The sequence below is a fragment of the Physeter macrocephalus genome, chromosome 8 (genome assembly GCF_002837175.3).
Source record: "Physeter macrocephalus isolate SW-GA chromosome 8, ASM283717v5, whole genome shotgun sequence".
Taxonomy (NCBI): domain Eukaryota; kingdom Metazoa; phylum Chordata; class Mammalia; order Artiodactyla; family Physeteridae; genus Physeter; species Physeter macrocephalus.
Genome location: NC_041221.1, coordinates 133,964,137 through 133,991,592, shown reverse-complemented (window position 1 = coordinate 133,991,592; position 27,456 = coordinate 133,964,137). Strand labels below are relative to the sequence as shown.

The 27,456-nt window shown below is 46.7% G+C and overlaps 1 protein-coding gene across 2 annotated transcripts in view; it reads left to right on the top strand.

The window, feature by feature from the left end:
- Positions 1-7,126: 7,126 nt before the first annotated feature.
- SPOCK1 (SPARC (osteonectin), cwcv and kazal like domains proteoglycan 1) overlaps positions 7,127-27,456 on the top strand; it is a 560,476-nt gene continuing 540,146 nt past the window's right edge. Inside the window, exons 1-2 of one of the 2 annotated variants that reach the window (XM_024121302.3) lie at positions 7,127-7,293; positions 7,889-8,074. In XM_024121302.3, coding sequence (XP_023977070.1) covers positions 7,889-8,074 — 186 coding nt within the window. In that variant the 5' untranslated portion in view covers positions 7,127-7,293. The remainder of the gene's footprint in view (positions 7,294-7,888; positions 8,075-27,456) is intronic. The other variant, XM_024121312.3, reaches the window with a different exon arrangement.

Below are 27,456 nucleotides of genomic sequence, written 5' to 3'. Positions count from 1 at the left end.
GGGGCTTATCTTGGTGCCTGCTTCCTAGGGGGTTGTCGTGAGGATTACATTAGATAACACACAGGACTGCGGTATCTGATACATCATAAGCGCTCCGTGCACATCAGCAAATGTTACTGGTATTGTCACCCTCATGATTTTCTCTCTGTGGTCAGGACTTCAACCCCCTCTGCTCTGTCCCTGGGTAGTTACTTGGCCATTAGGCTTTTCTGCCACTTATTTTCATTTATTTGTGAGGTATTCATTTGCTTAAAATCAATTCCTCCCAAGCTAGGTTGCCCACCTGCCATGGCTCTGCATGGGGGGAAGAAAGCAAGAAGGTATGTGTGTGGGGGGGGATGGTGATGGCGATGGGGGAATCCGGGGAGATGGAGTGAGCCTGGCTCTGCTGAATACATATAATCAATAGGTGAAGTCGACATGTTCATAAAAGTTACAGGCCCTGCTGGGTGAGCTGTTTTCAGTGATGTCAAGAAATGCATCTATTTCATTGTCCTCTTCTTGGGGCCAGGAGAGTTTCCAGCATCACCCTCAAATCAGCAGAACAGCCTGTGAGTGGAGAGCTCAAGTCATCCCCCACTGTCACCACCTTCCATCCACGGAGTGTTTGGGGGTTAAGATATCAACATAAACCTGGGAGCTTCTTTGCTTCCAAGAAGAAAAGGAACTAAATACACTAAGCTGTGAGCATTCATTGATTCACACAATATGTATTGTGTACCTGTCATGTACCAGATGCTTTTTTAAGCACTATGGGTTCAGCAGCAAATAAGACAGACGCACAGCTGGACCCTGCCCTTGTGCCCTGAGTGTCTGGTGGGAGATGGACATTATACAGCTGTGATGAGTGCCATGAGGTTGTTGGGGTCAGGGGACCATTTCCTGATGACTTGGAGTGAAGCAGTGACCTGAAGGGTGAGTGGATCCTGGCTAGGAAAAGGCAGAGTGGGAGGAGAGCATCCAGGCTGTAGCAAGCCCCCCACAAAAAGGCCCTCAGGTGGAGGGGGCAGGGTGCAGGTGATCAGAAGGGGAGGGCGAGGGACGTGTGGGATGGAGGGGGCTGGCAGCATCCAGGCTTAGCAGGTGCATGGGTAGTTACAGTGGGGTGCCTGATCTTCACCCTGAGAGCACAGGGAAGTCAGGGAAGAGAGAGAAGTGATCACATTTACACTGAGATAGGACCACTCTGGTGCCTGTATGGAGAAAGAATTACACCTGGCCAACTGAGAGGCAGAGACCCTTGTAAGGGGCCCTGTGGAGTGGTGGTGAGACGTGGTGGGAAAGTGGACTCTTGAAGTACAGCAATGGAGAGGAGTGGGTGGAACTGGAAATACTGCAAAGCTAGACTTGACAAATGGGTGATTCATTAAAGGTGGTAGCTGAGAAGGAGGTCAGAATGACACTAGCTTTCGGGCTAGTGGTGGTCGCTTTCCCGAGGTGGGGTTGTGGGAAGGGGAGCAGGTTTGGCTGGAGGATGCAGCTTAAGCATTCAGATTTGGACACAATGAGTTAAAAATGCCAGTGAGACAGCTGCCAAATGGAGATGCCATGTAGCAGGTAGGTATATGAGTTTGCAGCTAAAAATAAATCTGGGTTGATGACAATGTATGTATTATAGGCACCTCTTTTTTTGTGTGTTACGCGGGCCTGTCACTGCTGTGGCCTCTCCTGTTGCGGAGCACAGGCTCCGGATGCGCAGGCTCAGCGGCCATGGCTCACGGGCCCAGCCGCTCCGCGGCATGTGGGATCTTCCCGGACCGGGGCACGAACCCGTGTCCCCTGCATCGGCAGGCGGACTCTCAACCACTGCGCCACCAGGGAAGCCCTATAGGCACCTCTTTTATCAGATGGAGTCCAACGGGTGCTTCTCATTCTAGCCAGCATAACGTCATGAAGTGGGGGCTACACCTAGAAGTTTCCACTGCGAGATCCATCTTTCTTTCTGCGACCTTCAGCAATTCATCTAACCTTTCTGGGTGCCCCTGTCCCCAGCATAAAATGGTGATAGTTATGTCTGCTTCAGACTACCAACAGCACATGTTTGAGGATCCATTAAACCGAAAATAAAACATGTGCGGCTCTTTGGAAATAAGAACTATGTTAAAACAAGGAGTTATTATAGTTGTGTGTAAGCCAATGACAAGCAGAAATACAGCCCCAAGGCTCAGTATTGATTTTGGTCCCGGTCCTTCCCGAAGCCAAATAAATCTGACATTCCTCCCCTCAAGTGCTGGCTGATCTGATGGCAGGTCTCCAGCTCCTAGCTCCTTGCCCCTGCTCCAAGGTTCCGTCCTTTCTTGGCTCAGGCCATATCCAGCACCCCTACACCTGCCTGGGCTGCTCTGGCTGCCCTTCCCACCCCCGTGGGTGGCTACAGGGAAGATTCCAGTTGTGAAGGTGGAGCTTGGCCAAGAGCAGATGCCCTCTGATTAAACTGGGGATGGCCTGCCAGAAAAGCAGAACTTGGATCTGCAGAGCAAGGGGTTTAAGGGCAACCAAAGGAAACATCTCCAGACAGTTTTCAAACGTTAGGGTAAATTGAGGTTTATGCAATTTGCTTCAATCATTCATGCAGGGACTCCCCTGGTGGCGCAATGGTTGAGAATCTGCCTCCCAATGCAGGGGACATGGGTTCGATCCCTGGTCTGGGAAGATCCCACGTGCTGCGGAGCAACTAAGCCCGTGCGCCACAACTATTGAGCCTTCAATCTACAGCGTGTGAGCCAAAACTACTGAGCTTGTTGCGGAGCACAGGCTCCGGATGCGCAGGCTCAGCGGCCATGGCTCACGGGCCCAGCCGCTCCGCGGCATGTGGGATCTTCCCGGACCGGGGCACGAACCCGTGTCCCCTGCATCGGCAGGCGGACTCTCAACCACTGCGCCACCAGGGAAGCCCTATAGGCACCTCTTTTATCAGATGGAGTCCAACGGGTGCTTCTCATTCTAGCCAGCATAACGTCATGAAGTGGGGGCTACACCTAGAAGTTTCCACTGCGAGATCCATCTTTCTTTCTGCGACCTTCAGCAATTCATCTAACCTTTCTGGGTGCCCCTGTCCCCAGCATAAAATGGTGATAGTTATGTCTGCTTCAGACTACCAACAGCACATGTTTGAGGATCCATTAAACCGAAAATAAAACATGTGCGGCTCTTTGGAAATAAGAACTATGTTAAAACAAGGAGTTATTATAGTTGTGTGTAAGCCAATGACAAGCAGAAATACAGCCCCAAGGCTCAGTATTGATTTTGGTCCCGGTCCTTCCCGAAGCCAAATAAATCTGACATTCCTCCCCTCAAGTGCTGGCTGATCTGATGGCAGGTCTCCAGCTCCTAGCTCCTTGCCCCTGCTCCAAGGTTCCGTCCTTTCTTGGCTCAGGCCATATCCAGCACCCCTACACCTGCCTGGGCTGCTCTGGCTGCCCTTCCCACCCCCGTGGGTGGCTACAGGGAAGATTCCAGTTGTGAAGGTGGAGCTTGGCCAAGAGCAGATGCCCTCTGATTAAACTGGGGATGGCCTGCCAGAAAAGCAGAACTTGGATCTGCAGAGCAAGGGGTTTAAGGGCAACCAAAGGAAACATCTCCAGACAGTTTTCAAACGTTAGGGTAAATTGAGGTTTATGCAATTTGCTTCAATCATTCATGCAGGGACTCCCCTGGTGGCGCAATGGTTGAGAATCTGCCTCCCAATGCAGGGGACATGGGTTCGATCCCTGGTCTGGGAAGATCCCACGTGCTGCGGAGCAACTAAGCCCGTGCGCCACAACTATTGAGCCTTCAATCTACAGCGTGTGAGCCAAAACTACTGAGCTTGTGTGCTGCAACTACTGAGCCCACGTGCTGCAACTACTGAAGCCTGCGTGCCTAGAGCCTGTGCTCTGCAACAAGAGAAGCCACTGCAATGAGAAGCCCTTGCGCAGCAACAAAGACCCAACGCATGCAAAAAAAAAAAAAAAAATCATTCATTCAATTATTGGATATTTATTGAAAGGCCACTGGATGTCAGGCTGTGAGTTAAGCCTGGGGATACAGGAGTGAAAAAGAGATTATTTTTGTCTTCCTGGAATTAATATTTGAATTGGAAGAGAGAGAATCAAAGGGACAAAATACTCTTAAGGGAACAACCAAATGCAAGGATGGAGAGTAGTGATGTGGTTGGAATGGGGAGGGCCTATTTTAGATGGGTGGTCAGGGAAGGCTTCAATGAGGTGGTGTCATTTGAGCTGAGATCTGAGGCCCAAGGAGCTGACCTTTGAAGAGCAGTGAGAGGACCGTTCAGGCAGAGGGTGCAGTCAGTGCAGGGGACCCAAGGTGAGAACATGCTTGGTGTGTGTGCAAAGCCATGAGCAGGAGTGTGGCTAGAATCCAGGGAATCACGGCACGAGAGAAGGGGTCAGATGGTGCAGGGCTTTATTGATTATGAGACGGAGTTTGGAGATTTGTTTCAGTGTCATGGTGAGCCACTGAGCAGTTTTATACAAAGGAGTAATTTCTGTGTTTAAGATTGCTCTGACCCCTGAGTGGATATGGCTTGGAAGGGAAAGAAGAGTCAATGAAACTAGCCAAGAAGACACTCTTCCAGGTGGGAAGTGACAGCCATGTGGACCTGGTGGTGCCCGTGGAGGCGGAGGATGAGGATGGACTGGAGGGGAGTCTGGAAGTGGAGGGCATCGGCTTGCTGATAGACGGGCAGTGAGGGGCCTGGGAAATGGAAGGACTGACGATGACTTGTAGGTTTCTGACTTTAGCAGCCACATGGGTGGGGAGACCGTTATAGGGAGGACTCAGAGCACAGGTTCATGGAGGGAAATCTAGACTTCTGATTTGACCTGGTTAAGTTTGACATACCCATGGGGCACCCAGAGGAGATGTTGAGTATGAAGTTGGACATACAGCTGGAAGTTATCAGATACTTCTGGGCTAGAAATGCAACTGGACCATCTCAGCACAGGACAGGATGGGAACACCCAGGGAAAGGGTTTAGACAGAAAGGGCAGAGAGCTTTGGCTTGAGCCCTGAGAACTTCTGGTATATATGTGGAACCACCCAGGGGGAAGTAGGAAAGCCGGGAGGGATGGTGCCACAAGAGCCTGAAGGAACCTCTCAGAGGTTAAGGCGGGGTGTGGGGGACCGAGGGCTGCCCACGTGGAGGAGGTTGCTGATGGTGACAAGTCATGTCTGTTAGTTAGTGAGGATGAAAGACAGAGTGGGTGGAAAAATGAATTGGAGCTGAGAAGGCAGAAATGACACCTGAGGATGACTCTCTGGGGAAGTTTTGCCATCAAACTGGGCAGAGAAATGGGGCAGTAGCTGCTTACTTGGGTTTCTATGCGAAAGTAAGAAATGTACTCTCCATCATTGCTAAACCTCTCTCCTGCTCTGATACCCCCAGGACATGATATTGAAATCCCTAAAATATTCCCATGGTAAAATAAACTGGATGACGTGCAGTCCCCAATATAATAGTTGTGACTCCACTCCTTTTCTCCCTTTTAAGAAAGCTTCTAGGAATGTAAATCAGTCACAGTAATGTTGGGATAAGCATCTGCTACTTTTTAGGAAAGAAATCATAATCCAACTTCTACACATTAAACTACATGCAACCAAATTATTTGCAGTACAACTGACAGCTGACCGTATCGCACATGCTGGGGCATGTGGGCTGAGAAGCGTGTGGTTCCAGACTATGGTTGGGTACCATTCATTCATTCATCACGTATTCTCTGAGCAGTTGCTTCATGTCACGAGCTGGGCTCTGGGCACGGGGGACAGTGGTGAACAAGCCAAACTTGTCTCCTGCCCTCACAGAGCTCCAGGCAGCGAGGGACACAGACATGGAGTGAATGATTTCAAGTGCAGTAAGCTTACCGCGGAGAAGCATTGTGTTCTCAAGGAGAAAGTCACCAGCATCCTGGCCTCATCCACAGGTTCAGCAAGTTTGCCTGGAGAAGCCAGGGTGACTAAGCCAAGGGGTGAAATCAGTGCGGCCAGTGTTGGGGGCGGGTGTGGTCAACGGCCCAGGCAGAGGTCAACACCCAGTGCTGGACGGAACCCATCTCCACGGAGGCCCATACCAAGGTCAGCCTGTCCAGGAAGTCAAGGAAAGAGGAGGGGGTGGCATGAGAGGCAGCTGGAGAGGTGGGCAGGGCCAGCTGTGCAGGGCCTGGGGCCCTAGTCTTGAGTTTAGTCTTTATCAGAAAGCAACATGAAGAGATTTAAGAGTGTGCTGAGGGGAGATGGGTGACTATGTCAGACCTGTGCTAAAAGAGCACCCAGCTGTCTGCAGAATGGGTTGAGATTGTACAGGAGAAAGGCAGCAGGTAAGTGTCCCCTGCACCCAGGCAGGGGCTGCACGAATCCCTTCCAGCCCTTTTGATCACACTTGCCTGAGGATCTGGAAAGCCGATGGGGGTTGGGTCTCCTGCCTCTGTGTCCTGTCCCTGAAGCCTGGCCTGGTTCTCCTCCTTCCCCTCCCTCCCCTCTAGGAAAACCCAAGAGGCTGGTGCTGGGGCTAGTTCCCAAGGGGGTGGGGACAGAAGTAGATACGGGCTTCTCTGTATAAGAACACCAAGGGATGCCCACAGGGTCAATGTGGTGACACAAAGCTGTGGAAATTATAGCAGTGGAGGCCAGAAGGACTGCCTTTAAGAGACTGACAGCAGGTGGCATGGTATAGGGCATGGATGTGCCGAGATGCGGGTGGGTGCATGACCTGGGATGGGCAGTGCAGAAATTCACTCACCTCAGGGAGGCTCGCCTAAGGAATGCTGATTCAGCAAGTCTGGGATGTGAGCCAGGAATTCCCATTTTTAAGAAGCCCTCCCCTCCCCCCAACAAAGTGATTCTGACTTAAGTGGCCCCACGACCTTGCTTTTGAGAATGCCTCAAACGTTGGCCCTCTTCTTGGCCTTGATCCTCAGTGTCCTCAGCTGTCTCTCACCAACTTGGGCCTGACAGCTTATTTCACCCCTGCATTGAGATGTGGCTAACCAGATCCCTGGCAGCTGGACCAGGGGCGGCGGGGCTTTTAGGCGCGCCCCACAGCAGCGCGCAGCCGCCAGGGGTCGCCAGAGGCCTCGGCTCGTGCGCTCGGGCTCCTCCGCCCGCGGACGCCGCGCCCGAGCGAGCCTGCGAGCGAGCGAGCGGAGCCAGAGCGCTGCGGGCTCACAAAGCGTCAGGACTCTGGGCGGCGGGTGGCAGGAGCGCAGGGGAGCGAGCCCGCCGATCAGCCTTCTCGGCGACCGCACCACAGGAGCTTGAGCAACTCGGACGCGGGGACCCGGGCCGGGCCCCAAGGTACGTGTCCCACAGAACCCCGCGCCCCAACTTGGCGTAGTTGGGATCTCCCCGCGGCCACCTGGGGGCTGGCGGGTCAGGGCCTGGGGCTATCTCCGCGCGCCCCTCTTTCCCCGAGGCGGCAGGGTGGGCGAGGGGAGACCCCCCCCACCCCATTCAACCGGAGCCTGGACTGCTGCTCGGAGCCCTCTTCCCCGTCTCCCTACCCCGGGGCTCTGGGCACCGTCTCTGGGAGTGCCGCTTGCGGATCGAGGGCTCTCCGTTTTTTGGGGAGGGGTACTGAAGCCCCTATCCGAGAGTGGCAGCCAGTGGAGCACCCGGAGAATAGATGACAAGGTCCTCTGTAGTTTGATAGCGGCCCCTAATTTGTGACGCAGCCTCTTCATTTGTAACTGAGTCCCCCATTCATGAGCGGGGTCCCTAGGTCTGTAGATCCGCCCCAGGTGTGCGAGGGCTGACCCTGTCCCTGCTGGGAGATCCCCCCACGCCGACAGCGGGGGCCGGTGGCGGAGGCGCTCAGCCCTGGGCGCCCGGCGCGGGGCTCGCCACCGCCCTGGCCTCCCGCTCACCGCCCCCGCGTGCCCCTGCCCCGCAGATGCCAGCGATCGTGGTGCTCGCGGCGGCCGCCGCGGCGTGGTGCTTCCTCCAAGTCGAGAGCCGGCACCTGGACGCGCTCGCAGGAGGCGCGGGCCCCAACAATGGCAATTTCCTGGACAATGACCAGTGGCTGAGCACAGTCTCCCAGTACGACCGGGACAAGTACTGGAACCGCTTTCGAGACGTGAGTACAGCCGCCGCCGGGCCCTGCGGGGGGTGGGGGAGTCTCTCGGAGGGGGTGGGGAGGGCACTGGGGCAGACTTCGCAGGCAGCTTGTCGGTTCGGGGTTCCTGGGCTTCATCTTGCCTGAGGGGAACTTTAAAGAGAACTTCGAAGGCTTGATGCTCTCCGCCTGTTACCTGTGGCCCAGGTGTGTGTATTTGTCAGACTGGGGGAGGTGACTACTAAACATGGTGTAAATAACGAGCAGCTGTGGAGGGAGAGGCTCCTAAGCTTCTGAGATCTCCTAACGCTGATCGCTGACTTTGCCAAGCCCCCTGGAAGACCTCCCTAGGCAGTGGCGATTTAGACCATCTCTAGGGTGTTCCAGAAGAATGCCTGCTGCAGAGGTTAGGTTTGGGGTGAGCCCAGCTCATTGAGTAGGGAGGCAGGTGTCCCAGGAGGTTCGGAGAGTCATGGCCACAGGCCTGATAAAATGTTGGGTGGGAGCATGGTGGTTTTGACCCTTGGCGTCTTTAGGGGAAGGGAAAGGGAGGAGGCACCTCGTGGAGTTGGTCCACCGCCGTGAGGGGGATCCTGGGTGGCAGAGGATTGCTCCTCTGAGGGAGCTGTAGGAGGGGAGAAAGTTATTCCTGGGCACCCAGAGGCAATCTGCTGCCTGTTTCTGCCTCAGCCTGGCTGCTGCTCCCCAGGTACGCCCCAGAGGCTGCCGGACGAGAGGCACCTGACGCAGTCTTTCCAGCAGATGGCATCCCCTCTGTGCTGTGGGAGCTGCTGCCAGCTCTTTCAAAGGCCGCCCCAGGTGGCTGGGGCCTTGCGCTTCTAGAGGACTAGGAAAAACTTTGATGATACTTAACATCGGGAACTCCTGCCTTTGGGAGAGACCCATACCACCGAGCCCCTGTTTTTGGCACAGGGCTCCTTGAGGTGGGAGATGTTTGCGAGTCACCTCCTACACTGGACTCCTCTTAGCCCCATGCCCAGCATGCCCAGTCCTTGCAGAGGGAGGGCCTGAGGAATCCAATGAATCCAGGTGTCTTCTAGGACTTTCTTAAGAGCACCTCTCCAGGTCCCATTCCACAGGAGCCTAGACCTTGAGTGGGGGCTTACTTATCTCTCTTCTCTCTGTTCCTCTTCCCTCTCCCTCTAGTTGATGGTCTTTTCCTTGAAAGAGGCTATCAAACACTTTCATTGAACAAGTTATTTGAGGGCTTACTGCTCCCCCCACCACCCTGCACCATGAGATCCCTGCCACACGTCCCCCTGTCCCTGATCTAGTCTGTTAACCATCTTCGATCCCCTTTTGGTTCCGCTCCAAGGAGCCCTGCACTGACTGCCTTTGCCTGTAGCTGAAAAAGATGGCCAAGATGCCCAAAAGATGCCCCAAGGAAGCTTCCATTCCCAGACTCATATAGGGTAGGAATTATCTTGCTTTTTTCTTTCTTTTGCCATTACATTTTAGACAGAGTTGAGGAACAGGGCAGAGGCTTAACTCGGCTGGAGCTGGAGAATTGGGCCAGGTGTGGAGGACAAGGGCCCCTTTGCACACTCCTTGGTTCGCGTGGCAGCTGGGTCAGATGGAAAGCGGCTGTGCTTTTTGGTCTTTGGGTATGGAAAGGTTTACTCTGCTTTTGTGTCTGTTCAAGGTTTTCTAGTCTTGGTGTATCCTAAATATGGAATTATTCTTGTTTCCCATTCAGATTTAAATTTTGAAAGATTGGGCTTTTCTTCACTTCTCATCTTCCTTGCAAATGGTGACATTTTAAATTCTTGGATCAGTGTTTTTATTGATACAAACCCGGCTGATCGTGAAGCTCTCACCTGGGGTGCTTGTTAAACTGTAGCACCCACACTCACCTCCTTCCTCCTCAGAGATTCTGATTCTATAGTTCTGGGATGAGTGCTGGGAATCCATATTTTAAATGAACATTCTAGGTAATTCTTAAAATGATTAGGAAGTTCTGCCTTGTAAAAATGTCCAAAGCTTAACAGAAAGAGAAAAGCTTCTATGTTCAAATGCACTGCTTTTTTGTTTCTGGAGCAATTTTAGGTGTTAAACTAATATTTTTAGCAGCATATATTCTTTTAAAATGATAATTTAATCCAGCATACTATTTTAAAAACATCCAAAATGCTTCAAAATCACAAATATCTTCAGTCATCAACCATTTTATATGCTTCCTGGAGTCTTCTGTTGCTAGCTGTGGGTCAGACATAATTTAATGCCATTAACCTCTTTAAAGTGTTGTGAAATGCAAACTAGATGCTCTTTTAGGCCAAGTCCAAGTGTCTTCAGCTGGGCCTTTTACTTGGAATGACCACAGAGCCTCGGTCCCCTGGGACCAGGGACTAAAAGTTGCTTCCTACAGGAGCCAGTAGTTCAGTGGACAGTCGGTAAAGCCCCAGCTAATGATGTCATTGCTCAGCCAGCCTGGTCGTTTTTCACTGAGCCAGGCCTTGCTTGAGGTTAGCAAAGCTCAGCTTCTCTGCTGTTGTTTTTGAGTTTTGTGGAAACCACCGATAACTTTGAAAGACCGGGCCCTGAGATTGTTATGATGCTGGTGAGTTTTTGAAATTCACCGTGAAAGAAAACTTCTTGCCTTTCCCCTGACTTGTCACTTTTTTTGCATTTGGGGGAGAGATATTTAGAAGGGATTTTTTTTTTTTTTTTTTTTTCTGTGGTACGCGGGCCTCTCATAATTACATAAACCATAAACCAGGGGCCAGCAGGCTAAGGGCCCTGGGCCAGATCAGCTCACTGCCTATTTTTGTACGGCTCCTGAGCCAAGAATGATTTTTACTTTTTTTTTTTTTTTTTCTCGGTACGCGGGCCTCTCACCGCTGCGGCCTCTCGCGTTGCGGAGCACAGGCTCCGGACGCGCAGGCCCAGCGGCCACGGCTCACGGGCCCAGCCGCTCCGCGGCACGCGGAATCCCCCCGTACCGGGGCACGAACCCGCGTCCCCCGCAGGCAGGCGGACTCCCAACCACCGCGCCACCAGGGAAGCCCTAGAAGGGATTTTTGAACTTGTGAAACTGAAAACTAAGGTCTCCTTTTAGAGAGTTGATGATACCCATTGGCGGTGGTTATTGGCTAAATTTGAAATGGAAATGGTGGTGGGCCGTGTGCTCCGTGTTCCCCTGCCTGTTGAGTGTGCTGTGATGTTGCCAGAGATGACCTGATACCCCCTACTTAATGCTTTGAAGAGGTCCTGTTGTTCTAGATACACAAATGATCTGTCGCCTTCTTTCCAGAAGTAAAACTTTCACAACTACTCTCTGGCTTGTTGCCTGGAGCAATGGAGCCAGGAGGAATATAACAACATACAGATGTTTGCTCCTAAATGTACTGGTGGCCTGTTAGTTTGGTCATTATTCTTTTATAAAGACTAGCAGTTGGGCTGTTTTGGCCAGATGGAGACCCAGACTTTTGCACAGATATAGTATTAAGAAGGAGAAGATAAAGAAGGCAGATGTTTGCTTTAAGTTGTACAGTAATTTCCCACCTCCAGCTGCTCCTACTGGCGTGCTTTTAACTCCTCTGTGGTTTGAGGTTGAGGGATCAGGATGCCACAAGCATTTTCCTGATTTTTTCTGACTCTCATTTGGCTTTGCATAACCATTACTCTAAGGAAATTTCCTCTGTTAATTCCCACATTCATTTGTACATCCATTCATTCCAGCAAATATTTGACTGTCTACCATGTGCTAGGCAGTGGCCAAAAGGGTGAGCAAGTCAAATAAATGAGATCTCTTCTCTCAGGTAACCACTTGTCTACTGGATGAAATCCTTTAATTTACGCTGTCAATATTTCTTTCTTATTCTGTTTTCTTTTTTAAAAGGTTTTTTCTTATAAAGGTAATATATGCTGGTTGAAATTTTAAAAAAGAAAACATTGCAGAAATAGATGATACCTAACATTTATCCGGCACTTAGTATGCCAGGCATTGTTTAAAGTACTTTACATACAGTATCTCATTTAATATTCATAACGATTCTAGGAGAGAAGTACTGTTGTTCTTATTTACTGGGAGGTGAAGTCTCTTGCCCACAGAGCTGGGCTGTGGAGTAGCTGGACTGGACCCAGGCAGTCTGACTCTAGGCTCTTGCGAGACTCTTGCACTGCAGCCCATCAAGAGTGGAGTGGATTTTGGCTGTGAGCCTCCGCTGGTATCACACTGCAAGTCTTTGCTGCTTTATGTCTGAGGGAAATCAGTGAAGAGCCTTAGGTTGAGACAAAGTGGAGTAGGAAGCCAGGCGCTGGACACAGCTTATTGGGAGTCACATCAGGGGTCACATCAGGCCTTATCTTCTGCTAATAATGAGCTTCTGATTTGATTAAAATAATATTGTTGTTTACACCAAACATGACATTTTCTTTCTTTTGCACTCATGAAACTAGCCCTGATATTTAACTCCGGAATAATTACCTTTAGCAGGCCCGAAGACTCAAGTGTTGCCTTGGCTGGCATTTATCTTATTCTGGAATGACCTGAGTTTGTAATTCTAATGAGACCACAGGACCAGCCCACGTGCTTTTTTCCTTCTTGTGCACATGCTGTGGGATTTGGTGGTCTCTGTAGCAGTACTGGGGTGGCAGTGAGCATCTGATCTGCTCATTTGATCTTAACGTCTCAGCTATAATGAGTTTCAAGGGCAAGTGAGGCTTGTTGACAGAATGGTGGCTGGCTTAGTCGGTGGGGTTGGTGACAAGAGAGGTGATGTGGCTTAGTGGATCAGTCATTAATCTGTCACCACAGAAACTCGGCTTGTAATAGAGAGTAGCAGAAAATCATTTTGATTAAACAGGTTCAAGGAGAATTAAATGAGTTTGTCATCCTGACTTTCTTTAATGAACTCACTATCTTAAATCCCCTGTACTAGACGACCACTGATAGAAATAATTATTTCACAGGAATCATTATAAAGGGACAGTTTAAAAGTTGATAACCCTAAGACCATTCTTGTATTTTCTGTCCTAACCTTCAGTTTGCCCTTGTAGAGAGAACCTAGTTTTTGCCTGGCAAGGATGGCAGAGCTTTTGCCCCAGTTGACCCTCCCAGGCTGAGTTCCCCTGTGTCTCCTGGGCCTCCCAACCCTGCCTCCACAGTGCTTCAGCAGAACTGGATTGCTAGGAGGATAAGTACTCTCCTGTATACTGATGAGATTATTGTCAAAAGCAAGAACTGGTCCCAAATGGATCATCAGACCTGTACCCCTCCCTTGGAAGAGTGGGACATAAACATTAGCTCAATTATTTTATCTCACTTGGGGAGACACAGTAATGTTAGTAGTTAAATATTTTATAATAAATCATTTCTTACTCATTTACTCATTGTAGTATATTTCAAACCAAACACACTCAATATCTAAACTTGAACACCTTCAGGATGGCTCATTTTACCTTTCCTCTGGGGAGGTGACTTTGTATTCCTTAGGAAATTCCTCAGACCCAAGCTCATACTTGGTCTCATCTCCCCAGGTGAGATAATTACAAATGGAAGAAATTTCCTGTAAGAGATTGAATAATTTGCCCAAGGTTACACGTATTTGTTTTTGGTCATATTTCCTCCAATATAAGATGCCGTCAATTGTAAGGTGTACCATTTTTGTGCACTACTAAGAAAGAAGACAGTGTCCAGAAGGAAGAGTTTAATAGACCCCTGGATAAAGCCAGGACCCTAGAGGACTACTCCCTCTGGGTAGAGGTAAACAAGAAATAAACTCACAATGCAGAAAAGGGACCATAGCCGGGCTACTCATGTGTTTCCACCTTGGAACTGGTGGATGAAGGGGAAACATAGGCTCTGAGCAATTGACAGGCTGACTCTTTTGCAGGTTTCTGGTCTCAGTGCACACAATCATTGTGCCCCCCTCTGAGCAATTGACAGGCTGACTCTTTTGCAGGTTTCTGGTCTCAGTGCACCCAACCATTGTGCCCCCCCCCCCACCGAAAAGAAAAACCTTAGACAGTTAATTTAGTTTCAGGCTGTTTGTCCTCTCTGAATCCCTGACTTCTCATTTAGTAAGTGGGGGATGATCACTTTATATTGGTGAGGACTCCAAACTGCAAGTGTCTGAAATCTAGTCCAAGCTGGCTTAAATGGAAAAGAAAACTTACTCACTTGTGTAACTGAAAATTCCACTGATAAACTATGCATCTAGATAAGGCTGGATCCTTGGGCTCGGGTTGCACCACCGGATTTGTGTGTGTATGTTTATCATTTTCTTGCCACTTCCCCATCTCCCCACCCCCATCTTTGGGCTTTATTTCCCCTATGTTGGTTGTGTTCTCAGGCTGATTAGTTCCATGTGGTGACTCATGGCAACTACACATTTATAACATACTGTAATTTTTATGTCTCCATATTGCCACAAAAGTCCCAGAATTGGGGCTTCCCTGGTGGCGCAGTGGTTGAGAGTCCGCCTGCCAATGCAGGGGACGCGGGTTCGTGTCCCGGTCCGGGAGGGTCCCACATGCCGCGGAGCGGGCCGCGGGTTCGTGTCCCGGTCCGGGAGGATCCCACATGCCGCGGAGCGGCTGGGCTCGTGGGCCATGGCCGCTGAGGCTGCGCGTCCGGAGCGTGTGCTCCGCAACGGGAGAGGCCGCAGCGGTGAGAGGCCCGCGTACTGCAAAAAAAAAAAAAAAAAGTCCCAGAATTGAGACTTGTCAGATTTACCTGTATTATGCACCCATTCTCCAGTAAATCAGTGTGGCCAAGTTGGTAGAATATATGCTAATTGGCTGGGCCTGGGTACATGCCTAGTCCTGGGGCGGGGCCTGGGACCTGGGCATAGAATGGTGGTGGGGACTCCATTGGATTTCATTGTTAAAGGAAGGTTAAAGTGTAGTTTCTTAAGGGGAAATGGATGCCTTGCGGGCAAACATCACAGGAGTCCACTATGTTGATCAGCCTCCCTGGGTTGGCATGGAGAGTAAATTGGCTAATATAAGTGAAGCTGTTAGCAAAGTGTCTGGCTTAATACTCAATTAAGTGTTAATACTTAAGTGGAGGCTATTATTTTTATTAATATCAACAACTCCTATTACACTTTCATGCATTATTCCTCAATTTATGGTTGTATATATTTATATTTTAGCTTCTTTAATAGTTGTATTCTTCCTGAAGTAAGAGCCTGAGTCTTATCATGCCTTGCACACAGTAGGTGGTCTGTTAGCATTTTACTGATTTGAATTATTACTTAAGCACACCTCTTGATGAATCCCTGGGAAAGGAAAGCCTGTAGAATTACTGGCACATGTGCATTTATAGTGTTTGGTAGGTGGAAATTCTAGGTTACACACACATTGAAAAACATCTTTTTTTTTTTTTTTTTTTTGGTTTAAGCCCTATCTCTAAGCAGGACCTTACAACGTTATAACTCCTTTAGTTATAGCTCTGATGTACAGAGCTCATTGTCCCCAGACCTTTACCACTGAGCCCAGCACGGAAATCTGCTCAGTGAATGTTTGATTGAATTTGAGTGAACGAATGAATGAAGGAGTGAACTATTGCGTACCAGGATTTTGCACACCTCCAGGATGAGGAGGAGGTGTTCTTGGTAGAGGGCTGGCCCCAGTAGGTCATGCTGGCTTTTGACACGTGTCTTTCATTCTGTTAGTAATTGACTGATTATGGATACCAACAGATGGGCCGTGCTGTTGAGAGGCAGGGTGAGCCTAACAGAGAAGCTCACCCCCTTTGCAATTCAGGTACAGTCCCTGAACCTGTGAAAAGCTCTTCCTGGTGAAGAGGCCCCTCTTAACCTGTGCTCACCATCCAGTCTTGTCGTGAATAAGCTCGGGTCTTGGCTACAGCACCACTTTCCTCATCTGTACAACTGGAGCGATCATACCTGCTTTGTGGGGTTTTCGTGATCTTTCAGTGACTGGCGTACCTGTGATTCTGATACAATTTCTGAGGGTCACTTCTCTTACCTTGGGCCCTGGGAGCATGAGTGAGTTGCTGACACACAGCTATAGATGTTGCTTTCTGTCTCATGTCTTGGAGAAATGTTGGGGAAATTGGTTCCATTTTCCTTGAGCCTGTCTTTATTCCTTGCTGGCTGGAAGGCTGTCTGCGGTTCTCTGTGGTTCGTTTTTTAAAATTTTCTGGTTGTAGGTCCTGGCACAGACATCTCTGTTGTGTAAATAGCCCTCGCCCTGCCTCCCCCTTTAAAAAATACTTCCCGCTCCTCTGGTGTCTGGGGCCCATGAGTTTCTCCTTCCCTCTGTGGTCAAGTGTCCTGGGCTTTAGAGCTCCTACAGTTCCCACTGCTCTTTAGAAATCAGGGTACCATAGAATTTCTTGGACAGAGTGATTTGTGAAGTTTCTGTTTCAAAAACGAGACTGGTATATATGGACTGCTCCTTGCCCTCCTCCCCACCCACCTCCGCCCGCTACCATTTCTGAGAACCAGCTGGGCGCCAGGCTTGGAAGCTAAAGATGGAAACCAAGATTTCCACATACAAGGGTCAGAGTTTAGACATGCATGCAGTTGGAGGGCTGGACAGTATGTGGCATCATAGCCCCTGGGTCCTTCCAGTGTTCTTGTGACAGATGTCAGGATGTTGATGTATTTTGAGGGAGGAGGTAAGGTGCGTTCATAGACTAGTGATGTGAATTACTGGGGACTCTCCTGGAAGGATAACACTGATGTCCAAATTAACTTCACTGGGTTGCTTTCCTTAGGATTCTATACAAATATATCCCTCAGGAGACCCTCTCCCTTGATCCTTTAGGACGAAGTTTTCTTTGGTGCAGTGGGGAAGGAAGGAAGGAAGGACATATTATACAATTATTTGTAATAGTTTGCAAACTCTTCCTGTGTGATCTGTGACACGTCACACTACAGAAGACACCATCAGCATTCCCCAGCATAATTATATGGTGGGTGAGCAGGAATTTATGCAAAGTCCATTGGCACCTATGATTGGAGCAGGGAAGTAGAACTTATTGCAGGTGTTCCAGGCAATCTTTGCAGAGATAAAGCATGGAGAAAACAGACAGGCAGAGAGCAAATGACTCCACTTTGTATTTTAGCTCTACCCTTCCTTTCCCGCTATGTAAATGGAATCACTTTAACTCAGTTCTAAGAAAGGCCACGCCAACTTGCTGATGACCCTTCATGGTCAAAACAAAAGGGAAGATGCCCAGAGAAAGGTGCTAGAGCAGCAGTTCTCAGGCTTACATCTTTATAATATTGAAAAAAAAAAATCACTGGTGGGGCTTGTTTAAAATGCAGATCTTAGCCCCCTAGTCCAGAGCAGTCTTGAATAGGTCAAGGGTGGCACCCAAGAACCTGCATTTTAAATAAGCAATCCAGGTGATTCGGATGCAGGTGGTTCTCAGACTGTATTTTCAGAAAAACCCTGGAGAATTATTATTCATCCCTAATAGCCAACACCATTAGCGCCAATGAATAATACAAGTTTAGACAAAATAAGCATTTGAAGATGTGGAGTAAATCATTATGAGTGCTGTATTTCCCCCTTATGTCAACAGGGCTACCACTGACATCAATAGAAAGAAAGGGCTTGCTTTCCAATGTGTGTATGTGCACAGGTCTCAGCAGCAGCCATTGTCATGAAGTGTTCCTGGAGTAGAAAGACATTTGACTTGTCACTGCTTCTAGGGCATCAGGGCTGCTTATGCACATGAGGTTGGTGGAATTGATGTGGGACCTTCTCCATGACAAACTCCCAGGTGGTCATCTCAGCAAATTTCCTGGCTCCAAAGGGGCCTGATTACAGCCGACTCTGGTCTGACTTTGCATCTTCTCTAGCAGGATTGATAATGTTTTGTGCACAGATGAACTGAAAGACATTGACTCCACTGACTCTGACATTGGCTTTGGTTTATGGAGAAGTGGGTATTGAAGATGGTGGATGTAGTAAACAGTGTTTACTCTCACAGGAGGTAGGCACAGAGATGCAGATAACAGTCATCCCTTGGTATCAGCGTGGGATTGGTTCCAGGACCCCCTGTGGATACCTAACCCCACAGATGCTCAAGTTCCTTATATAAAATGGCATAGTATGGGTGGCCCTCCATATCCATGGGCTCTGTATCCATGGATATAGAGGGAAGACTGTACTATCAGTTGGAAACACAGAGAAGGTCTGAGGGATATGGGCTGGACAGTGGTACTACCTGCAGCTCTCTTCTTGGTATAGTAAATCTTCATGCTTGGTTGGCCAGATCATTTTGGAAAGATCAGGGAACAATAAAAGCAAAGACTTGTCAAAGTTTAGAAAATTTATGAGGATCAACAAGACATGGCAGTATTTCTTGTTGCCCACTGAACAAACTCTCAAACTTTGCTTTACTCTGTGTTGCTGAATTTCGTCTAATTAATGGCACCTACAATTGACAAAACTATTGCCAAGAGGAAGAAAATAGTTAAGTGTATTGAACAGACTTGTGTGGTTATTTGGAGTGTTTCAATAGCCCCATTGTTAAGGGATAATTGGGAAGTTTCCAGGTCTTTCTGTGCTCATGGGACATGCTGATTCCTCTGTGACTTTGGTGAGGTTGGTGTGTCCAGTACTTCCGTCAGGCCAAGGCATTGCTTCCCGTCTGAGCCGGCCACCCTTGCTGTGACTCTGCACCTGATCTGTAACCTTTGACCAGCTATCTTGAATGAGATGAAATGAGTGAAAATGCTATCCATGGTAAAGGTAAAATAATGCTGTCTTTCCTGGTGTTAGATAAATTGTGTGATTTTTTAAAATAAGATTAAGTTGGTGGTTTAAAAGTTCCTCCTACCTCAGAAAGACCTTTGCATGTGTTTTAAAAAATATTTCTTTCTTTCCATGGTCATCCTGAACCTAGATCCTCACCTTTCTAGTAACCAGAGCCTGGTGCACAGATTCAGTAGTTTTGTTTGTTTGTTCATGTATTCTTATGTTCATATCACAGATACTCGTTGGCCAGACTACTATGTACCAGGCCCTGTGCTGGGCAAGTAAGATGTAGCATGGAGTAAAACATCCTCCCTGTCCTCTGGAATCTACAGCCCTCTTGTCTAAGACCAAGAGAAGAAACAGAGGTGCTTGGTGTCTATTGAGGGTTCCTCTGCAAAGGGAAAGGCCTGGTCTACAAAGGGACGAGAGCAGTCCTGGCAAGCTGGATGTCCAGAGGCCAGAGGCCTTGGGACCTGGGCCATGTTTCTGGGAGAAAGTCACATAAGCCTTCATCTCTGAATCTGTCTGGTGGTCAAGCCACATGAGCTTAATTCAACTCTTACTGACATACAGGAGTGGCCCCTGCTATTTTGCCTGAGTTTAGGACCCAGACACTGGCAACAAAAGGGTGTCGGTCTATACAGACGAGGTGGAGCATTTAGGTGAGACAGGACTTGATGTGTCTAAATGCTGAAACGTGATGTGTTGAGCCTTGTCCTGGCTCCAGGTCAAGGCCTGTAGCGAATGGAGAGAGAATCGCAGAAGAGTCCTGGTCCTCAGCAGCCCTGCATAGGTAGGGAGTATGTTTCACTGGAGTGGAAGATGTGCAGGGTGAGGGTACCAGTCATGCACGTGCCACCTGATGTGCTCTCACGCGGTGAACACACCATACATCCAGCAGCCCAGTCAGGGGACAGAATGTTACTAGCATCTGAGAAGTCCGTCTTGTGAGCCCCACACTCACTGCCTGTCCCCCTCCCAGGGAAGAGCTCTCCTGAGTTACAACACTATAGATTAGTTTTGCCTGTTTTTATACTTTTATAGATGATATCATAAGGATGTATTTTTGTGTGTGTGTCTGGATTCTTTTGCTCAGCATTAAGTTTGTGATACATTGTCATGTGTGGCTGTAGTTTGTTCGTTCTCAGTGCTGTGAAAATACTCCACAACTTATTTCCCTATTCTTTTGTGGAGGGACACTTTGGTAGTTTCTGGGTTTTGGTTGTTATGGAATAGCAGTTTCTTGGGCATGTCTTCTGGTGCATCTATGTGTACATTTTTTCGGGTGCAGACCTAGCTGTGGAATCCATTGCTCATAAGGTAGGTGAATGTTCAGTGTTCAGAGATGTGGTTAAATAGTTTTCCAAAAATACTTCTGCCAGTTACTCTCCCTCCATTAGTGTATGAAAGTCCACTGGGAGCAACATTTTTGTTTTACTGATTGTAGACTTCTAAAAAAATTTCATAATCTAATTCATAATCCATTTCAACCAAAATGTACTGAGCATCTATTATGTATCAGGTACTTGCCTACCCTTATGGAGCCTATGTTCTAGTTGAGAGAGAAAAACAATACACAGATTAAGATACAACAGTTGGTTGCAAGTGCTAAGGACAAAAATAAACTAGGGTAGCTCAGTTGGGAAAAAATAGTCTCTTCAATGAATGGTGTTGGGAAAACTGGGTATTTGCATGCAAAAAAATGAAATTGGACCCCTATCTTATACCACTCACAAAAATTAACTAGAAATGGATCGAGGACTTAAACATAAGACCTGAAACTGTAAAACTCCTGGAAGAAAACGGGGAAAAACTCCTTGACATTGGTCTTGGCAGTGATTTTTGGAATATGACACCAAAAGCATAAGCAACAAAAGCAAAAGTCAACACATGGGACTACATCAAACTAAAACGATTCTGTAGCAAAAGAAATGATCAACAAAATGAAAAAGCAGCCTACGGAATGGGAGAAAATATTTGTAGACAATCTATCTGATAAGGGGTTAATATCCAAAATATATAAGGAACTCATATAACTCAATAGCCAAAAAAAAAAAAAAAAATTCAATTGAAAAATGGGAAAGGGACCTGAACAGACATTTTTCCAAAGAAGATATACAAATGGCCAACAGGTACATGAAAAGATGCTCAGTCTCACTAATTATCAGGGAAATGTAAATCAAAACCACAATGTGCTTTCACCTCACACCTGTTAGAATGGCTATCATCAAAACAACGAGCGATAACAAGTGTTGGTGAGGATGTGGAGAAAAAGGATCCCTTGTGTAGTGTTGGTGGAATTGTAAATTGGTGTAGCCACTATGGAGAACATGAAGGTTCCTCAAAAAAATTAAAAGTTGAACTACCACATGATCCAGCAATCCCACTTTTGATAATATATCTGAAGGAAATGAAATTACTGTCTTTTTTTCCTGTTTATGTGCACTTTTAAAAAATTGAGATACAGTTAACATTTAACATTATGTAAGTTTAAGATGTACAAAGTGTTGATTTGATACATGTATATATTGCAATATGATGACCACTGTAGCTTTAGCTAACACCTCTATCATGTCACATACTTATCATCATCATTATTTTTTTTGTGGTGAGAACATTTAAGATCTAGGCTCTTAGCAACTTCAAAGTATATAATACAGTTGGTTATATCACTATGCTGTGCATTAGATCTCCAGAACTTATTCATCTTTTAGTTGCAAGTTTGTATGTACCCTTTGATGACATCTCCCAAATTCCCCCACCCCCCAGCTCCTAGTAACCACCATTCTACTCTGTTTCTGTGAGTTTAGTTTTCTTAGATTCTACATGTAAGTGACATTTTATGGTATTTATCTTTCTCTTTCTGACATCTCAGTATAATGCCCTCACGTTTCACCTGTGTTGTCACGAATTGAAGGATTCCCTTATTTTTCATGGTTGAATATATTCCATTGCATATATACACCGCATCTTCTTTATCCAGTCATCTGTTGATGGACACTTAGGTTGTTTCCATATCTTGGCTATTGTGAATAATGCTGTAAGAAACATAGGAATGCAGATATCTTTTTTAACTCCTGTTTTCATTTCCTTTGGCTGTATACTCAGAAGTGAGATTGCTAGATCATATGGTAGTTTTATTTTTAATTTTTTGATGAACCATTCACACTGTTTTCCATAGTGGCAGAATCAGTGTACGTTCCCACTAACAATGAGCAAGGGTTCCCTTTTTTCTACATCCTCGCCAACACTTGCTATTTCTTGTTTTTTTTTTCTTTTTTTGATAACAGCCACTCTAACAGGTGTGCAGTAATATCTCACTATAGTTTTGATTTGCATTTCCCTGATGATTACTGTTGTTGAGCGTCTTTTCATGAACCTGTTGGGTATTTAAATGTTTTCTTTGGAAAAATGTCTATTCAGTTCCTCAGCCTATTTTTTAATCAGGTTTTGTTTTGTCATTGAGTTGTATGAGTTTCTTATATATTTTGAATATTGACCCCTTATCCAATACAAGGTTTGCAAGTATTTTCTCCCATTTCATAGGTTGCCTTTCCATTTTGTTGATGGTTTCTTTTGCTGTGTAGAAGCTTTTTAGTTTGATGTAGTCCCACTTGTTTTGTTGCTTGTGCTTTTGGTGTCATATCCAAAAAATTCCTGCCAAGATCAATGTCAAGGAGCTTCTTCCCTGTAGAGAGGTGGATGGACCTAGAGTCTGTCATACAGAATGAAGTAAGTCAGAAAGAGAAAAACAAATATTGTATATTAATGCATGTATGTGGAATCTAGAAAAAATGGTACAGATGAACCTATTTGCAGGGCAGGAATAGAGATGCAGATGTAGAGAATGCACATGTGGACATGGCTGTGGGGGGAGAAGGGGTGAGATGAATTGGGAGATTGGGATTGACAAATATACACTACCATGTGTAAAACAGATAGCTAGTGGGAACCTGATGTATAGTGCAGGGAGCTCAGCTCGGTGCTCTGTGGTGACCTAGATGGTTGGGATGGGGGTAGGTGGGAGGGAGGGAGGGAGGTCCAAGAGGGAGGGGATATATGAGGTGGATGGACCTAGAGTCTGTCATACAGAATGAAGTAAGTCAGAAAGAGAAAAACAAATATTGTATATTAATGCATGTATGTGGAATCTAGAAAAAATGGTACAGATGAACCTATTTGCAGGGCAGGAATAGAGATGCAGATGTAGAGAATGCACATGTGGACATGGCTGTGGGGGGAGAAGGGGTGAGATGAATTGGGAGATTGGGATTGACAAATATACACTACCATGTGTAAAACAGATAGCTAGTGGGAACCTGATGTATAGTGCAGGGAGCTCAGCTCGGTGCTCTGTGGTGACCTAGATGGTTGGGATGGGGGTAGGTGGGAGGGAGGGAGGGAGGTCCAAGAGGGAGGGGATATATGTATATACATATCTGATTCACTTTGTTGTACAGTAGAAACTAACCCAACATTGTAAAGCAACTATAACCCCCCTCCCCAAAAATACCCGATACCATAAAACTCCTACATGAAAACCCAGGAAACTACTGTCTTGAAGAGATATCTGCACTCCTACATTCATTGTAGCATTATTTGCACTAGTCAAGACACAGAAACAACTTTAGTGCCCCTAGATACATGAATGAATAAAGAAAATATGGGATATATGCACGATGGAATATTATTCAACCATGAAAAAGAAAGGAAATTCTGCAATTTGGGAGAATATGGATGAAACTTGAGGGTGTTATGCTAAGTGATGTAACAGTCAGAGAAAGAAAATTGCTGTATGGTATCATTTATATGGAGTCTAGAAAAACCAAACTCACAGAAACAGAGAGTAGAGTGGTATTTGCCAGGGGGTGGAGGAAATAAGGAGATGTTGGTCAGAGGGCACAAATTTCCAGTTATAAGGCAAGTAAATTCTGGGAATCTAATGTGTAGCATGGTGACTATAGGTAAAAATACTATATTGTATACTTGAAACTTGTTAGGAGAGTAGATCTTAAATGTTCTCACCATAACAACAGCATCAAAGTGGTAATTATATGAGGTGATGGATGTGTTAACTAATTTTATTGTGGTTGGTAATCATTTCACAGTATGTACGTGAATCAAATAATCACTTGTGTACCTTAAACTTACACAATGTTCTTTTGTAACACTGGGGGGAAAACTAGGTTAAAGGGAATATGGAGGGGATGTATTTATGCTCTATTGTGAGTTTTGTTCTTTTGACTTTAAATTGTTCTTTTCCTAGTTGAAAGACAGAGCTAATTTGGAAAGAGGATTTAGACGATACAGAAAAAGAGAAATAATTTACTTCCTTCCCATATGCAGTCACTGTTAACATTTATGTGTGTGTGTGTGTGGGGGGGAGGTCTATTTGCTTCCCAAAGTCTTAATGTCAGAGTTTTTATTTTCATGGTTGATATCATGCTGTTAATATGATATGTTTTTCTCTCTCTCTCTCTCTTTTTTCATTTAATGACACAGCATAAACATCTTAGTATAGCATGATGCTGTTGTTTGTAAATGACATTTTAATGGTATAAATTAGTCCATTGACTGTACATACTGCAATATACCAGACTAAAATATCTGACAGTAAACAACTGGTTGCTTCCATTTTTCCTTAATGTAAATGATTATATGATGAACATTTGGGCATATGAGCCTTTCAACAGTTAGATTTCCTTACCATATATTCCCAGAAGTAGAGATACATGGTGTCCTGACATTGCATTTTAAAGCCCATTGATGTATGTTACCATGTTGTATTGAGTCTACCCCCAGAATTATGGAAGGTAAGTTTTATTGCACCCTTGCCAGCATTGGCTATTAGTGATTTTTTTGGTAAAGAAGGAGAATGTGATAGAAGCTTGGCATGCCAAGATAATGTGCAGGTACTGAGTTAATACAGGTAAGATGATGCCTGCAAGAGTCCCAAGTGGGAGGAATGTTTCTCTGATCCCTCCTGAGTTTGTTGTGGAGACATTAAACTTGTTGTGGAGATATTAACAAATCCCAGCCTTGTTCATAATTAGAAGCAGGAGCAGATGCTCCAAGGCCGATTCTAAGTGAAATTGCTACCGACAGACCCCCTGCTACTGGTACAACGTATAGATGTTTTCATACCCTTGTGGTGGACGAGGGTGAGAGGAGATCATTAAAAACCGACTTCATTCCCAGCCTGGTGGTAAAATGATTTCTCCTGTCGAACACAGGCAAGGCTGGGGCCCCCATCTCAGTCTTCATTTGTGTTCAAGACATCTGCCTGACTTTCATTAGCCAGTATTTCCTCCTACCTCAGGCCTTCCGGTGCGCTCACCTCAGAAGAGGCAGGGAGAAGGGTTTCCCCTGGCTGCTGTCTCAGCATCGTGCAGGAGATGGGAAACGTGAGTTCTCTGCATCTGTCAGCTCTTTGGGAGCTGTCTGCAGGCCTAGAGCAGTGATTCCCAACTAGGGAAGAGTTTGCTCCCAGGGGACGTTTGGCAATGTCTGGAGACATTTTTGATTGCTACAACTGGGGGTGGGGTGCGGGGGGGGCAGTGCTACTGGCATCTAGTGAGTAGAGGCCAGGGATGTTGCTAAATATCCTACCATGCACATGACTCCCTGCATGCCCCCCTACCCCACAGTGTCAACTGTACCAAGGTTGAGAAATGCTGGCCTTAGAGATATGGTTGTTCCTTTTATGAGGATGATTTTTTTTTTTTTTTAACATATGAGGATGATTTTTTAATGTGAGGTGTAGTCCAGGTGGATGAGGCGGAGGGTGAGGGCCATATGGGGGGGGGTCATTCTTTTCATCATTCATTTAAGGAATCAGTGTGACAGGGACTGTCTGAGGCCCTGGGACAGAGACAAAATTCTCTGCCCCAGTGGCGCTTACATTCTAGGACATGAGCGCCTCAGGTTCTAGATACTTGACTTTGCCAGTGCCAGGAGAAGGAAGAAAGAATCAAACACATACATTGTTTTTTATATCTTGAGGAAATCTGATGCATCATCACAGCCAGTCAGGTATATTAAAAAACCATACGATTTTTATTATTTTTTGCCAAGATAAATGGCCACAGGGAGTTTTTGTGTGAGATGTTGTGTATTTACCTGTGAATCAGGGTAAATTGCCTGCACTGTGAATCAGAGACACTGTTTGATTTTGTTTCCCTGAGGAGCAGGAAAATGCAGCATAAGAATATTTCTGTTCCCCCAAAGAACTGACAGTCTCCGGATGGTTGGGCTGGTGACTCTCCCTTGAATCTCGTTTTGCCGCATGTCTTGGGTAGTAGCCGTTACTTCCAACAAGATGATCCTTGTTCACAACTCACTTCTTTTTCATATGCTGCACAGCGGATTTTAACGACCTGCTCCTCTGAATTCTGTAGCAGTGACAGCCCACACCACACAGCTTTTTACTAGAGAGCATATTCCTCACCCTGGGTTCTTGTTTTGCCTGTTGGAGGCACACCTGGCTTGTGAGCTTCTGTATTCCAGGACCTTGGCTCTTTTTTAAAAAAATTTTTTTCAGTTTTTTTTTAGCATCTTTATTGGAGTATAATTGCTTTACAATGGTGTGTTAGTTTCTGCTGTATAACAAAGAGAATCAGCTATATGCATACATATATCCCCATATCCCCTCCCTCTTTCATCTCCCCCCCACCCTCCCTATCCCACCCCTCTAGGTGGACACAAAGCACCGAGCTGATCTCCCTGTGCTATGCGGCTGCTTCCCACTAGCTATCTATTTTACATTTGGTAGTGTATATATGTCCTTGCCACTCTCTCACTTTGCAGGACCTTGGCTCTTGAATTCTGGTCTCTCTGAGGCTGCCAGATGTTCATTACACGTTTGAGGATGCACTGGGAGGCCTTTTCTCTTTCCCTGTGTAATTGTAGCACTTTGGGATGGGAAAGGGGGCAGAACCCATAAGAAAGTGATCAGGCCCACTCAGCCTCCCAGAGGCTAGCTGATCAAGCTTTTACTTCTGGTTTGCGTAGTCTGCCAGTCTGCACTGAGTCCACATGGTAGCGGAGATGAGGAGAGTAGTTTGTCTTGCCTATTTGCATGTTTCCCTGGCTTCTTTTCATGGATGTGAAGCCTTAGGTCAGGATGACGGTGTACCATGTGCCCTGACCCACTGGGCATTTCCATCGTGTCCCCTTTCCCCATTAAAAAGTGCTCTGCTTTTTCTCCTTTATTCTGCATCCTCCTCAAGGCCCATCAATTTCTGTCCTTCACATCCCCCATGAGTAGCTATCTCTGCCCTGCCTGGTCTCACTCCTGGGGAAGGTTGGATGTCTTATGCATCGGTAGAAGTGTGGAGAAAGATCTTCTTTTTGGTCTGGTCTGAAAGACCCTTTCCACTTTGAAGATTAACTTGCTGCCAACAGAAGTCGTGTGTGATGCTAAGCTAAAAGTGGATCATTCTTTCTAACCTTGAGTTAACGTCAAATGGCTCATTGAGTTCTTGGGCATACTTTTGGGGACAAGGAGCAAAGAGAAGAAAACCCGTGTTGCCCACCTCTGCTCCCCTTTCCACAACTCTGGAGGACCCCTTCTGTTGTGGCTTTTATACAGACCTGTGGCAGGCTTGGCCACTCTGTTACTTGTTGTCTAAAGTGGGACCTTGACACACAAACCAATCTGCAGTAACTTTTTTTTTTTTTTTTTTTGTGGTATGCGGGCC